This window comes from Montipora foliosa, chromosome 11 (assembly GCF_036669935.1).
Source record: "Montipora foliosa isolate CH-2021 chromosome 11, ASM3666993v2, whole genome shotgun sequence".
NCBI classification, from domain to species: domain Eukaryota; kingdom Metazoa; phylum Cnidaria; class Anthozoa; order Scleractinia; family Acroporidae; genus Montipora; species Montipora foliosa.
Window position 1 is genome coordinate 45,574,947 of NC_090879.1, and position 15,000 is coordinate 45,589,946.

Consider the following 15,000-nt stretch of genomic DNA (forward strand, 5'->3'; position numbering starts at 1 on the left):
TACATTCGTTATTTTTTGTAATAGTATAGGCTATAACTGAAGATCTAATCACAGTGCTTGTTTATGATGATACATGCATGCTAGGTTTGGCTTCGATGAGCTTAGGCGGTTTGTACTTACGGTGAAGAAGAATTACCGAGATGTGCCTTACCACAACTGGACTCATGCCTTCGCCGTTGCACATTCCATGTATCTTGTAATTCGATCTGGAAATGACAGGTTTACAGCTCTTGAGGTAAGACGTTTTCAGTTAAAATTTCTTTTAATGTTCGAGGTTAAAAGAAACCTTGAGAACTGTTGCAAGTGGCCATTGTTCTATTGCCACTTTGTAGTCTCATCGAAGGGTTGCATTAAATGGCTAGCTTGCCATTAAGAGTTTTGTTGCAAGTCTGACATTTGGTCATAGTTGAGTTAGATACTTCTGAAGTAAAGTGAAATGAATCAAAGTGAGATGTAAACTATGCGAGGCTTTTCGAGGAAAGATATACCTTGCTTATTTTTTATTCTGCTTTTTTTTTCTTGCTAAAGTTTAGGCTACATTGAACAACTTCCTTATCCCAAGACTCGTGTGTACAGTGGAACCCCTCCCCCGCCCCCCCCCCGCCCCCCCTTTCAATCCTTACGGCCACCGCAATAATACGGTCACCTCGTTATTGCGGCCACTTTTTTTGGCCCGGCAAAACGGCCATACATTCTCTTATGGAAAACTCTCGTTAATGCGGTCACCCGTTAATACGGCCAACGGCCACAATTTTAAATCCCAAACAGTAGAATCCTCTATAATTTCACCACCTTAATACGGCCACTCCCACTAAATTTAGAAACCAAAACGCCAGTAACATGTCAATTTCATTGACCTCTGTAATTCACCACGGTAATCGAACAGCCGATTTATTTTACAAAGTACTGTCAGCAATACTCCTCCCTATTTTCATTTCAAACATGATCTTGACACTACTGTAACATCCAGTAAGGCAAATTGCGAAGGGATTAAGTCATTGTGCTTTCATCAAAAATACGATTGATACTAAAGTCTTTCAGTTAGGTAATTACGGCGGCTTCCGTGTTTTCGAAGCATAGTAATCTGGGCCTGTTCTTGTTTTGATTTTAGGCTCAGAACGTACAGTACACTTAACAGTTTTAAGTGGTTTACCTACTGAGTGAAGTTTCGAGAATTTTTTACAATTACTCTACGTACATTCCTGTTGTTTATTAAAAGTTGTTCTGGAAGTGCAAATGCGATATATGTCATTAAGGCCCTTTAGTTATGGATCTGATCCAACCCCGGAAATACGGCCAATTTGTTTAGGCCCGTTGATGACCGTATTAACGGGGTTTCACTGTATTATTTGAAACCAGTGGAATTCATTAAGCTCAACTGAAGCCAAATGAAGGGCCGGTGAAACAAATTATAAAAGTAAACTGAGTAATTTTTAGAATTGAAAGTTGCCTACAAGTTTAGCGCAGCTGTGATGGAGAATACAACCGGGACCATTACGCAGGGCGCAGGGCGGAAATCGGGATTTCAAGTCCGCCGCCGGCCTTGTCATTTTGTCCTGTCTCCCATATGAATAAAACGTTCCTAGAAAAAAGAATCTCGCTCCCTCGTAAGAATACCGGTATTTGATGTCTGGACTATGTACCATTTGAAATAGTTATCTAGTCAATGAAACTATTGGGGTTACGTTCACGGATTATTATCTGTGAACCCCTATGCCGTCGTTTTCTGCAACGGTCTGCTTGAGTGTGGCTCTTTTTAATCAAGCGGAGAAATTGTTGCCTGGTTGTAAGCTAGAGGGCATCAAGAACGTCTCTATAAATTCTATTCTTGTTTCTCAGGCCCTTGCGATGTTCTTTGCTTCGTTGTGTCATGATTTGGATCACAGGGGCCGCACAAATTCGTGGATGAAGAACGAGCAAACGCCTCTAGCAGCTGTGTACAGTACCTCTACTATGGAACACCATCACTTTAATCAGACCATCACTATTCTTCAGGTATACCCCGCGGGTAGTTCGCAACGCAAAATATCAATGTCATCAAAACTTTACGATTTTCTAAGCTCATTATCATCGTTGCGAACAAGCCTGAAAAAAATCCAGCTTTGAACAGAACTCTTACCCATGCCCGCGCCATTGCGTTGCACTGCGTTGTCATGGTGTCTGAGAGCTGGTCGATGGAGAGTTCGTTCTCAGTGCCCCGCAAGAAGTGAAAAGATGATATAGAGACTAATGATACTCCTCTATTGGATCTGTGAATAGGAAGCAAATTTCTCAACCGTTTAATTGCCTGTTGGGAATTAATAGATTTTACAGTAGCGGCTTAAAGGAAAGGAAGGGAACTTTACTTAAAGTGCCTATCACCTCAATTCACTTTTCCATTTTATTCTTTCTCCGAAATCGTCCCAAATACATCGTGTTGTTTTTAGAACCTTTAGATTGAAATTTCACATTTTTGTTGGCTTTGAAAGACGGTAAAAGTGGTCACACTTTGATTAATAACCGAGCAATGAGGGGAATGGGTTCGATACCGGGTTGACGTCACAAATTAATTTGCATCGCTTCTTTCAAAGAACTATCTCAATGCAAATTAATCTGTGACGTCAACCCGGTATCGAACCCATTCCTCCTCATTTCTCGGTGCAGAGTAAAGAACCAACAAGCTCAACCGGGGCACATTGGTGGGAGGCAGTGATCTCACCACTGCGCAATCCTTGCACCCCAAAGCGTGAGGTATAAGTTATATTTTGCGATTCAATCAGTTTTGCATTAATTTAGGCCCCGGCAACACCGTAAGAAAACTTGAAACGCTGTTGTTTGCGGACGCTCAGTTCAGTCCAACAGTTCTATGTTGGTGAATTGACCGTTTTAATGTAGTAACTTTTTTTGTTAACAGCATGAAGGACACAACATCTTCTCCCATTTGAGCCCAGCAGAGTACAAAACCGTGCTGGGTTACATGAAGGAGTGTATCCTTGCTACTGATCTGGCTTTGTTCTTTGGCAACAAGTCCAAACTCAAGGATATTGTGGACAAGGGTCAATTCTTATGGGATAATCAGGAACACAGGTAAAAGTCTTGAATTATCCAGTTCCTAAATTAAAGCCCTCGGGTGTAGTGAGTCGGGGTCTTTCTAGTATCCACTGTTGGGGATAAAGGGGAAGGTGCTAGTCATGAGCCTCGATCTTCATTGCCAGGTATTTTTCTAGTGACATAGCTATCAGTGCAAAGGCGTTTCGTTATTATCAGCATATGGCACCTTTCAGATACAGAGTTCTCTGGCCAATGGTGGAATCCGTTTATCGGGGACATATTCTAGTTTTCGAAAATCGTAATCAGCGGCCATGTTCTTCAATCGAAATCAACCCCTTCTTCGCAACTCAGCTAACAAGGGGCTCGTGCCGCTATCCCAAAGCCAGGACGGTGTAACACCCCAAAAGCTTCCCCTTCCCGCAACCCAGCTACGAGCCTCATCCAAAACCCGAGACCCAAACCAACACTCGTCACTCCAAAACCATGGATAAATAGAATAAGCAAATAAATAATGTGAGAGGGGTGGGAGAATCAACGGCCAGAGAACGCAAACGTTACAGCGCACAACGTACGCTGAGAAAAGTAAATCTATTAACACATGCTAGCGCCCGCTTAACGCCTGGTAACCATTTACTGACTTCCAAAAGCCACATAGGCACTGCACACCAGGCCAAAAATAGGGATGTAGCTACGCAAATGCTATGAAACGCAAGTATGGTTGGCCAGAACACACGCAATGCTTCATGGACTTCAAAATTGTAGCAAGAGCGGACATCTCACTCTCTGCGAGTGAAAATGTAAATAAAGGATCTCGGGAGACGCCAGACGCCTATAAAACATTTGATACAAGGGAAGAAATGCGATCGCTCCAATAACGAGGCCCTTTCAACTTTGTTGTTGTTGTTGTCCCTGGAACTCTCCAGCAACACCAAATGACTTTTAAAGTTTTTTTCCCACTGTCAACTTACTTCTGGCCCCTAAAATTGGTTTATGTTCCTTTTCGCAGGAAACTACTAAGGGCCATTTGTATGACTGCTTGTGATTTGTCCGCTTGTACGAAACCTTGGGAAATCCAGCTGGAAATCGTCAAAGTTATCTACCAGGAATTTTATGCAGAGGTAAGAATTATATAATTAAATATCGTTATCCTTCTCTCGCGTTTCTAGTCGCGTTTTCATACGCTCACTTAATCTCGGTTATCTGCTTAAGGACTAATTCAAAGATATTTTTGCGCGGTTTACTGACTATGCGGGAAAAGCAGATCTTAACAAGTGTTCTTGAAATCCAAAAAGAAAACTGGAGTTAACCAGGCATTTTTCGAAGATAATTAATCAACAATATTTGTAAAAAGCTTTAAAGTACAAAGCAATGTATGGCGTTCTTTTCCAAATTCAAGCTTAATTATCTCTGAAAAATGCGTGATTACCCCCCAATTTTCTTTTTGGATACCAAGAGGACTTGTAATTTCTGCTTTCTCCGCATAGTTTTGAACAGCGCAAAAATATCCCTGTATTAATAAGCACCGCCGTCTCTCGAGATGCGCAGAACGTATGCGCAATAACAATAGTAGGCACCGTCCTCAAATACCGTACGATCGTGCCAGGTCTTGTCAAGGTGCGCTTGCTTGGAAACGAAGTGGTACCCAAACTTTTAGAAATTATTAAAAGTTAATTGAACAAGAATCCCATTCGCGATTGTTGGACGACGGCTACGGCAACGACAACGCCTCAAAACAATAAAATCATTGGCAAAAAGAGATAAAATAAACTTGCTCCCCGCGACACGCACGCAGTCTTAACACATCTTTTCACGATACATTGCATAACAACGACGTAGAATCACCAAATCTGAGGTTTTGACGATAACGTGAGTATAAAAATTTGAACCTTACATACATACATACATACATACTTAATTGACCCCTCCCCATAGGGGCTTTTCAGGGCCAATGAAATACAACGAAACGACAAAACAAAACAACAACAACAACAACAACAACAAGTGCTAAGAGTCCCAACTGGTCGGAGGCAAACCATTTGGCTATTTACAATTGCAGCTGGGAAGTTGAACCAGGAACTACCAGGATCAAATTCAACGAGTGGTCAGAACGGGCCTTGAACCTGGGATCTCAGGATCTCAAGGCAAGCGCCTAACCACTGGGCCACTAGGCCATACGGGAGGTCAAGTCCCGGAGTTGTATGCGGAAGGCTCGAGCCCCTCCACGTGCCGACACCCGGTTTATAATAACTAGAAATATAATGGTTTCTGTTCGCTCAAATTCCGTTTCATATCATTTGACGGTGACCTTAAATGGTTGGCCTTGGACAGTTGTGTCGATTTCGATAGAAGCTCTGCAACTCTTGTCTCCCATTAAATTAAAGATAGACACCAAGATATCAAATAAACGCAAAAACTAAATTCAGAGGTTGCTGAAGTTGGAAAGACTTCGTAACCTGCTTTGAATGTTTTGTGTGCATGTTTAGGGTGACCTGGAGAAGGCCCAAGGAAAAACGCCCATTGCAATGAAGGACCGCAACACAGCTCACGAATTACCAGCTCACCAGGTGAGCCTACTCGAAAACTGAAAAAGCCTCTTGTGCAAATGTGACCTTGTTTTCCTTTGTTCTAAGATATTCTCCTTTGTTTTGTTCGTGTATTGTACGTCTTGAGCAGGTGGCTTCCCTTAATGCTCAGGGCCGTTGAATAGGCCAGTTTCGTATTCTAACGGTTGGACTGGATCTAGCATGAAATGGAGGCTAATGCGGGCAAATCTTTTAGAATGCAAATTAATTTGCCAGCATTAGCCTCCATTTCATGCCAGATCCAGTCCAGCCGTGAGAATTCGAAAATGGTCTATTTATATGCGATTGCCTGTGGTTGATATTCCTGTTTTCTGGTAGGTTGGCTTCCTAGTTGGAATTTGCCTGCCGTGTTATGAGCTGTTGCAGAGATGCATTCCTGAGACAAAGCCTTTTGTGGAAGGATCTCAGTAAGTGTTTGGTGTCACTTATAAAGGAAAGGAACTTTATTTAAGTGTCTAGTCGTACTAGCGCTGGAGCACTAATTGGGGACACTGTAAACTGAAATTAACGACTATTAACGCAAATCAAGTCAAATGTTGGTTTTTGAGGCGAGGGGAAACCGGAGTACCCGAAGAAAACCTCTCGGGGCAGAGTAGAGAACCAACAAACTCAACCCACATATGACACCGAGTCTGGGAATCGAACCCGGGCCACATTGGTGGGAGGCAAATGGTCTCACCGAGTGGCAGCAATTGAGACAAAATACGATAGAAAATCGAGCAATTTCAGTTTTTAGTGGACAAAAGTCTGTTACCAGAATAATTCTAAGTATTTTACAGGCCTTTTACATTTTCTTAAAGCTAAAGATATAAATAATTGCCTGAAATAACACCGAAAACAATTTCCCATGGGAACGAGAAAAATTAAATTTCAAAGGTCAGAGAAATTGTGCAAACACAGGTAGAATTTCATCATCAGTTTCATTTCACCAGCACTTTCAAGTGTTTCTTACGAAGTTCAACATTAGTTTTTGACATTTGGTGTTGCTAGAAATGATTTTTTTTTAGAAGATATTTAAAACAGTCGTACAGACGTTTGCAATGCGATGTATATAATCTTGGTACTAGGTTTTTGTCCACTTGTTACTCGAACTCCTGGTGGATTCCGTCTTAAGCTCTATTTATGCTTAGCTTCATGTGGAAACGCACAATTTGAAGGGTAGTTGAAGTCGTTGCATGTGGAAAGCGACAACTCGATCTTACAGTCTATGGTTTCTTTCTAGTGTGTGGAGGATGGAGGTTTTTATCGCCTCACCGTGACGCGATCTCTTAGTTTGGTAATATAAGCACGCACGCATTTTTCTCTATGCATGTGGATACACAAAAACTGTGTTAAACATCTGGGGCTGGTTGTTCAAAAGCCGTTGAATTCTATTACAGTGCACGAAATTAAACAAAAATTCCAGGTTGTCCCTATTTCAAAAGCCGGGCAACTAAACCCGTAAATGGTTGCCCTGATAAATGCTTGGTTGCCCATTAGAAAACTCCTTATTGATATGCAATCACATGGCGCTGGAGCTGGGTATCCCATAGTTCTAAGTGAGCGCGTGTGGGTTTTTTTTTTTTGTGTGAGTGGAATTTTAGCATTTTCAAAATGGAGTTTTCGAACGATCTCCATCGCCTATATGTTTGTGATATTGTCTCTTGCAATTTCGTATTTGACGATTTTTGTCAAAAGCCACCCTAATGTTCAAAACACGGGAAAATTCTCAGCTGCAGTAGATTAGTTATTGTTATCTTCACGACTACCGGACATTGGCAACAGAAAACCCAAAAGTGAATCGGTTGCTGCTTGTGTAATTCATTTTCTGTTTTTGTCTGGGTTGCCGTTGTTTTTTCTTCAGACAACCAGGCTTTTCATTTTACCAAAAACTACTCGCCCGTAAACTTTCTGGTGATCTGGGATGACCGGACAGCCGCTATTTCGAGCACTGCGGGCTCCCTCTAATCCCAGGTGATAAAACTTAACCAAGGAGTTTTATCTCTCACTCCCAAATGTTTTTCAACGCTGATGTTCGACAAAATTTTACATTAGAGGAAGTCAGTTTTGAGAAACAAAAAAAAGAAGCAAAAGAAACTTTAATTCAAAAGTTGAAAACATAAAACCAAAGTTACGCTAATCCTGGATTAAGTTAATCGGCTTTCGAACAACGTGGCGCTGAAGAAGTTACTGGTTTTGACGAGGAAAAGAAAATATAGACAGAGAAAGTAGTTCAGGACAACTCACCCCAGTTGTTCAAAGAGCGGGTAGACTAACTTAATCCAGTGGATAAGTCACTATCCCGGCGGGGGCACCCAAAGAGTAATTTCGGAAAATATCTGTTCGGAAAGAAGGTGGACTAGAAATTTCGAATCTTTTAACGTAGACTTTCGAGATGCACTGAGATTTTGGACCCTTTTATGAACAGATTTCCTAGATGTTTCGGGAAAAAAGTGAAGAGCCTGGCGACTGCATAGAAATTTCGAAACCACGTTGAAGAACGCCGCGGCTAGAAATATACTGACACAAGGAGAGGTTACGTTTATAGAAACGTTGGCCGTGTAGCACTTATATTTTAAACAGAGTTAACTGAATAGAGTGTAAGGTCACTAGCACTTCACCTTACACTCTATTCAGTTAACTCTGTTTAGAAATATACTGAGCTGAGTAAAAGTCAATGTACTATTGGAAATAGCATAAAGTTCGAAGATTTATAACTTCCATCATATTCGCCAAAGTTTGTTGGAGAATCATATTTTAATGAAGCAAACGTCCCCTAAAATTTTCGGGGGACAAAGGGCTACTACGTAATGAAAACTTTTTGATCAGACCCTTCACGATTGCTAGAACTTTCGGACGAGGCAAAAAAGCCACCTAGCCTAAAAAGATCCTGGATGCATGGCACAAACCTACAATCTGGGACAAAAGCTTTTGACACAAAATGCCAATCGAGCGTTAAGTCCACGATCCCTAATCTCTTACAGGCAAGTCAGTTCAATTGTTCAACCATACCCGCCCCATATTCTACCAATTTGATGACGAATTCTTAAAACGAACAAAAAATTACAGACCTGAAATTCCCCTAGAACATCTGGACAGATAAATGTTTTTAGGGCAGCTATGAACTCACTAAATGATCTTTTCAAGCCTTGTGGAAACCATTTTAGGTAACTGATTTTAAGACATCCGGTCTTCGGGTGCCCTTGACTATCCAGAGTGTAAAATGTACGTCAAGTTAAGCGTTGGACAAGGTTTTTGAACCCGCCTTTACTCATATGTGCTCAGAGTGACCACATTTACGGTTACGTAACTGAACTCTGTTAACAGATTGGACCTGTTGGAAAAACCTCTTACTATCCGAGTTCGAGGTCCGTTCTGTAAGTTACGGACCGAGTTTTTTTCCCATTGATTTATGGCCCAATCGCGAAGCGCGTGGGCCATAAATATAATTATTTCTAGTGGTATTTTAGTGTGGCCCAGTGGGGACGTTCAAGACCCGCTCTGACCACTCGTTGAATTTGATCCTGGTTGTCCCTGGTTCAACTTCCCAGCTGCACTTGTAAATAGCCAATTGGCCGGAGGGCCAGTCGGGATTCTTTTGTTGTTATTGTTCTGTTCCGTCGTTTCGTTGTGTTTCATTGGCCCTGAAAAGCCCTTCGCCCTTCAAACAACTGGGGCCTGATTTTTAGCTAAAAGTTTCACGTTGTTATAAACGTGTATCTCATTCGCTTGTTTTGTATACTTCTCACTCCCTCTCTCAATCGTGAAAAGGTCCAATCTGCAGAAGTGGTCACGGATGGCTCAGCATAATAGAGCAGCGTTAGATGCGATGAACAAGAACTCGGACGAATCGGGAAAGGATAGGGCAAAGGGAGGCGATACCGATGACAGCAACAAGAGCGATGAGAAGAAAAATAGTGCTGAAGAAACACAAGTAAGTGACTGAAAAGGACTATAGTATTATCGATGTTGGACGGATCGTCGTAGTATGGTGAGGAACATAATCAGTTGCAAAGAAACTTAAAATTTCCAGGCTTAAACAGGAATGGAAACCAGGGTGGTGCGAGCTCTAGATACAAGAGGCCAGTTTCGTATTCTCAGCACGCTTAGACTGGATCTAATATATAGATTTAGCCAAGTCTAAAAGCGGAGCTCCCTGTCCGCGTTTTGGTGTTTCCGGTTACTCATTTTCTTTGCTTTCTTCTAAGAAAAATTCATTGCCTAACTAGTGAATTCCACGGTAAATTTCACGCTCAAAACCGATATCGCAGGAATCACGAAGCGATGAGTGCGATATCGATTTTTCGAATGAAATTTACTTTGGAATTCACCACTTTGGCAATGAGTTTTTCTTGAATCATATGAGTTTTAAAAGAAAACAAGCACGCCCTCAGCGAGCGAATGGAAAAGGAAAAAAGCCATTTCGGAGTCAACTGTCAATAGCCAGCGAAAAGGAATCACGCTAAAATTAGAAACCGTCAGGAAACTTTGTCAGTTCAAGGCCAAAAAAGAGTTTTACTGATGTACTTTATTCCACTTTATCTGAGCAAACGAGATCATTCACATTTTGATGTGTTTCATTGAAACACGCCAGCTTGGTATGGAACAAGAATGGGCAAAATACGGCAATACAACCAAGAAAGGACAATGAAACTTCAAACAAGATCCGCGGCAACAAATTACCTCTAGGTGCTTTAAACAAACTTCTGAAAACACAAGTTAGTGATATTTCTCCCTAATTTTACGAGAACTCCTCGCGATTACGTGTTTATAATATAAGGGCACAATTTTCTTGTCACTGTCGAGGCAGATCAAAAAACAGTTGGGCAAACGGATTAAAAAAGCACTTGTTCGTTCGCATTTTAGAGCAAAACAAACGAATAAATCAACTATTTCTTTATGTCCAAAAGAGTACAGATAATTGTTATTTAATTCCAGTTGAAAGTTTCATTCCTGAACAAAGGGAAAATCCATTAAACCACTTTTTAGAAACACGCATCCTTACAAATAAGAAATGGTTTAGTGCCCAAGGAAAAAATTTGTGGAGTAACTTCTTCCACCAAGTATGAGCTATTACTGGTATTTTGTTTTGTCGTTGTCGTTCTCTTTCTCTATCCTTTCGTTTCTGTTCTAGTCATAGGTCCTCCAGCCATCATGCAACTTTATCAGAGCTTCTAAAGATTTGCCAAAACTTGCAATACAGAGAAAAAAGCAGCTCTATTCAAATTAAAAATAAATACTCAGCCTTAAGTTTATATCCCTCCGATGCTTGACTTGAATGACTGCGTAGCCACCAGTGTGGTCCACAACTATCATGATATGTCTAACTGGATTGAAACCAGCGAAAAATACAGAAAGGAGACATTTTCCAAACCGTTTTCCTCCTGAACACGAAAAGCGTTGACTGGGTAAGAACTATAGTTGACGTAGTATCGCTGTGTAGCCGCGTCGAGCCACAGAAAGCGCGCCAAAAATAAAGCCTCGTTTATGTTTAGGTGAGTTAACCTGGATTGAGCCTGCAATCCACTCGAAAACCAGTACCTGCTCAGCGGTCAACTTTAAAAAAAAAACAGCTGACCTCGGTGAGCTCTAAGCTTGAGCCCGCGATAGGGTCACGTACTGGTCATCGGATACCTTGTTTTGACAGGTGTCAATTGGACAGAGCGCAAAAACCGCTAGACATGCGCACTAGAATCACACTTGTGTTGCCGCCATTCCATTTTCAAAATGGCGGACGACAAATCAAAATCCACCACGTCATTGTGGAGGCTGTCACGCTGCTGCCGTTCCTCTGAGAAAATTTGCAAAAAGATGATCTGAATCTGCCATCATTCAACGATGCTTCAGAGCCGTCAGGGAAGAGATCGGACCAAAACCAGTTCGCCTAAAGCAATAGAGTTTTTGACCAGCTTCGAAGCTTCATTTGACGTTCGTTGTTTAGAGTTTTGCGTTTCTTAAGGTGGTCGGTTACTCTTTAAGCTCAGAACAGAGATATGTTGGAGGTAAATTGTTTTCGCGAAACATATCAAATATGACTTTTTTTTCGTTGATATGAAAATTTTTGAGAGGTGTTTAAAGGTGGAATTCCGATTTCATACACCAAGAGAGACTTTTTCAAATCGAAGTTTGAAGAGAAGCAGGTTTTTTTACCGCTAGTGTTCGTCTTCACAGTTGTAACCGGTTTTACACAGAAAAGCGAAGTCCAGTGCCTTATACTTTCACGCCACTCGATATAGTTTGTGAGGTTTTGGGGTCGTAAGTTGTCATGAAATGCATATAACGTACATGTATGTTTTTAACTTCGAGTTAATATCTTGTCGACATTGTTCATGTAATACAATGTGAGTTTTCTCGCTTTATAAGCCAAGGCGACAGAGCGGCTGCCTGTTATATTTAAAACAGCGGCAAATATTGACAACAAACCCTGTTATTTTTTTTCCCTTTAACAACGTTCATTGCTATGTTTTGTGTAACTAAAAATAAAATATGTCAACTGTCACATCTGACTGCTGGGGAATTGTGTGCTTTTTCAAGTTTATGGGACTCTTTGCAAAGGGCGAGTTAAGTTAATTCAACAAAGTAAGCTGCTTTTTCCATTTAGAGACTGAAAATGTCAGCAAAGGTGCTCTAGTTCAATGTGCAAAGCGCTTTTTTTGGCTTTTGATGCCAGCAAAACAGTTCACCACACTAGAAAAATTTTATTTGAGGGCCACTTGCTACTGGCTCACAAAGACTACAGAATTTGCCACATGGATGAATACATTTCACCAATGAAGGTGAGTGATGGAATAAAATTACAATAGTCTGCCCTGAATTGAATTTTCCCTACCCCTCAATATAGATTCTACGCCCCCTTCTTTGTCAGTGCCAAAAATCTGCCAAGAGAACTGAAGCACTAAGTTACACAGAATTAGTCAGACAGGTAGAAAACCCTCAAGGATCAAAGGCAGGAGCTGGATATTAAGCAGAGAAAAATCAAGAACGAAAACAAAAACTTTCACAAAAAAACATGAAGGTAAGTATTTGGGTTTAGCTCATTTACGACAATGACATGCCAATGCCTTTGCAGTACTAACCCCCCCCCCCCCCCCTCCCCTCTCTTCACCAAGACACACACACCACTGACAGCATTATATTGAGTGCCACAGGCTGTTGGCTGTAATCAGTAACACACTAAACATGCTTTATTTCATATTATTATTTACATGCACAGAACAAACTGCATTGAATGCGATGCACAACCCCATGAATTTCTCAAATTGCTTTTGGCCTATTACAAGACCTGTGAGAAAACCACACCAAAAAGTTAGCTCACTATAATAAGGTAAAACAGATATCATTTTCATAATGGTCATGCTCTACAATGTAGCTGTGTCACCGAACTCCCAAGGTCAATAATTTTCCTATTATCCTAACAGTAAACACTTAATGACTGGTCCCGAGGGAAACAGTTCATTTTGTTTCCCTAAAAATTTCCAATGTTCCCCTGAGGCGCAGACGAGGGAAACAAAATGAACTGTTTCCTGAGAGACCAGTCATTAAGTGATTTGTTATATAGCACAAATAGGAAAACATGCAATGGGAACAGCAACGGTGGTCGTCGGTCAACATTTGCGGGCAACAGTGCACTGTTACCCTCTGACGTCATAGATTTTGCACTGGTGCCCGCTCAGAGACTTTTGAACGGCAAAAGTGTTATTGTTAGATGTCATGTGACCTTGAAGTAACCAATGAGAGCATGCGCTGCTGGGGGCAAAAACAGTTATACAACAAATATAATTATTATTCAACATAACACACTTTTGCAGGAAAAACAAGATCAGCAACACAAATCAAATGTTGAATTGAGAGAAGAAAATGTCATGCTTCACAAAAAAGGACAAAGTTATAGAGACAACACAGTTTTCAAGAAAAATATTGGACTGACATAAAAATTAATACCATGCACATGTAACCCTGAGAAAAAGCACCCCAAATGCCTAAATTTCCAATATAGGTTTTAGTCAGAACAAACTTTTCCTTATCACAGACTTAATTCTTATGGTCGTTAATTTTCTTTCTAGTGCAAATAATATTGAACAAAACAAATAGTGTATTGTAATAATCAACTGATGTATGTTTAGTATTTTTTCCTTTCATTTTCCCGAATTTGTTCTCCACCTATATATATCTGTTTGGGTCAAGTTAGCAGAAAATTGGGGAATCCACTCAAAAGAGACACTTGTAATACCACTGGCAGTACTAAATCCTAACATTACTCAACAACAATGACAATATTATTTGTGTTCCTTTAATATATGTTTTACAACTAAAGGAGACACTGCATTTAGCTCTCTTGTGCACCATACAATTTCACAAGTCACTAGTCAACCACTAAACAAAAAGAGGAAAGAACTTATGTGATCCAGACAAAATGGGAAATTTTGGTGGTTAACATTCTCCAGACCTGTTTGAAAATATCTTCCATGCCACAATGTATTTACAATATTGAAAAGGGTTTTCCGTGAACCAAGAAAGCTAATCTGCAGAGAGTAAAAGTAGGTTGCTGTACTACTGCACAACCTCAGTTTCTTCGTAAATCAGGTATGGCTACCATTTCCAACAAACAAAAACAATGATAAAACCATTACACAGAAAGTGAATAATGACAGTGTAAGTACAAGGGGAAAGATAATACCTTACATTATGAAATTTTGAACCACCGATACTGTGTTTTTAGCTTTCTGATTGGTTCACTCACTCTCAGTTAACAGCTCTTATACAGTATGACATAATATGGAAACTGATTGCGTCAAGTGTTACCACGCTGGAAACTGATTGGCTTTAAATTTGTCCAAGTGTTAAGAATCAAATGAAAATGTAATAAAACAATAATTAATGGATATGATTGAGTGGTTGATCTCATATCAACATGCACTCATGGAATTATAATAATATTATTGTTCATTATTGTCTTGTGCTATAGGAATTATATGCTTATTAGTATAATTACTGAAAGTTCTCTGCGCTGATTGGTTGTCATTGAGATGATTATTCTTACGTGATAATCACCTAAGCGGTTTTTCAAAATAGCCACAAGCTGTTTTGTTGAGGTGACAGACGAATAAATTAGTTGTTTTAAAGAAAATGTGTATTATTCAAATAATCAACTATGTAATAGGCGATTTGCATGATGGCATCATTTACTAAGAAATTGAGTTGCTTCTATTGTCAGGCAAATTTAAATTATTGTTTCCGATATTCCCTTAGACTCTATGAATGTTGGTGAATAAAAACCTCAACTTCATCTCGGTTTTTATTAACCGATATTCACCTTGCCTTCGGCGAATAATAATTGTTAATAATTATTATTTGGTGTTCATACTAATTTTTAGTGTTAAAGAATTTTCAGTCAGGGGTATGCATCTAA

At 40.3% G+C, this 15,000-nt stretch overlaps 1 protein-coding gene across 1 annotated transcript in view; it reads left to right on the plus strand.

The window, feature by feature from the left end:
- Nucleotides 1-15,000, plus strand: part of LOC137975002 (probable 3',5'-cyclic phosphodiesterase pde-5) — a 58,198-nt gene that overhangs the window by 35,319 nt on the left and 7,879 nt on the right. The window contains exons 22-28 of the mRNA XM_068822031.1: nucleotides 85-235; nucleotides 1,840-1,995; nucleotides 2,894-3,066; nucleotides 4,037-4,148; nucleotides 5,514-5,594; nucleotides 5,931-6,019; nucleotides 9,363-9,525. Coding sequence (XP_068678132.1) covers nucleotides 85-235; nucleotides 1,840-1,995; nucleotides 2,894-3,066; nucleotides 4,037-4,148; nucleotides 5,514-5,594; nucleotides 5,931-6,019; nucleotides 9,363-9,525 — 925 coding nt within the window. The remainder of the gene's footprint in view (nucleotides 1-84; nucleotides 236-1,839; nucleotides 1,996-2,893; nucleotides 3,067-4,036; nucleotides 4,149-5,513; nucleotides 5,595-5,930; nucleotides 6,020-9,362; nucleotides 9,526-15,000) is intronic.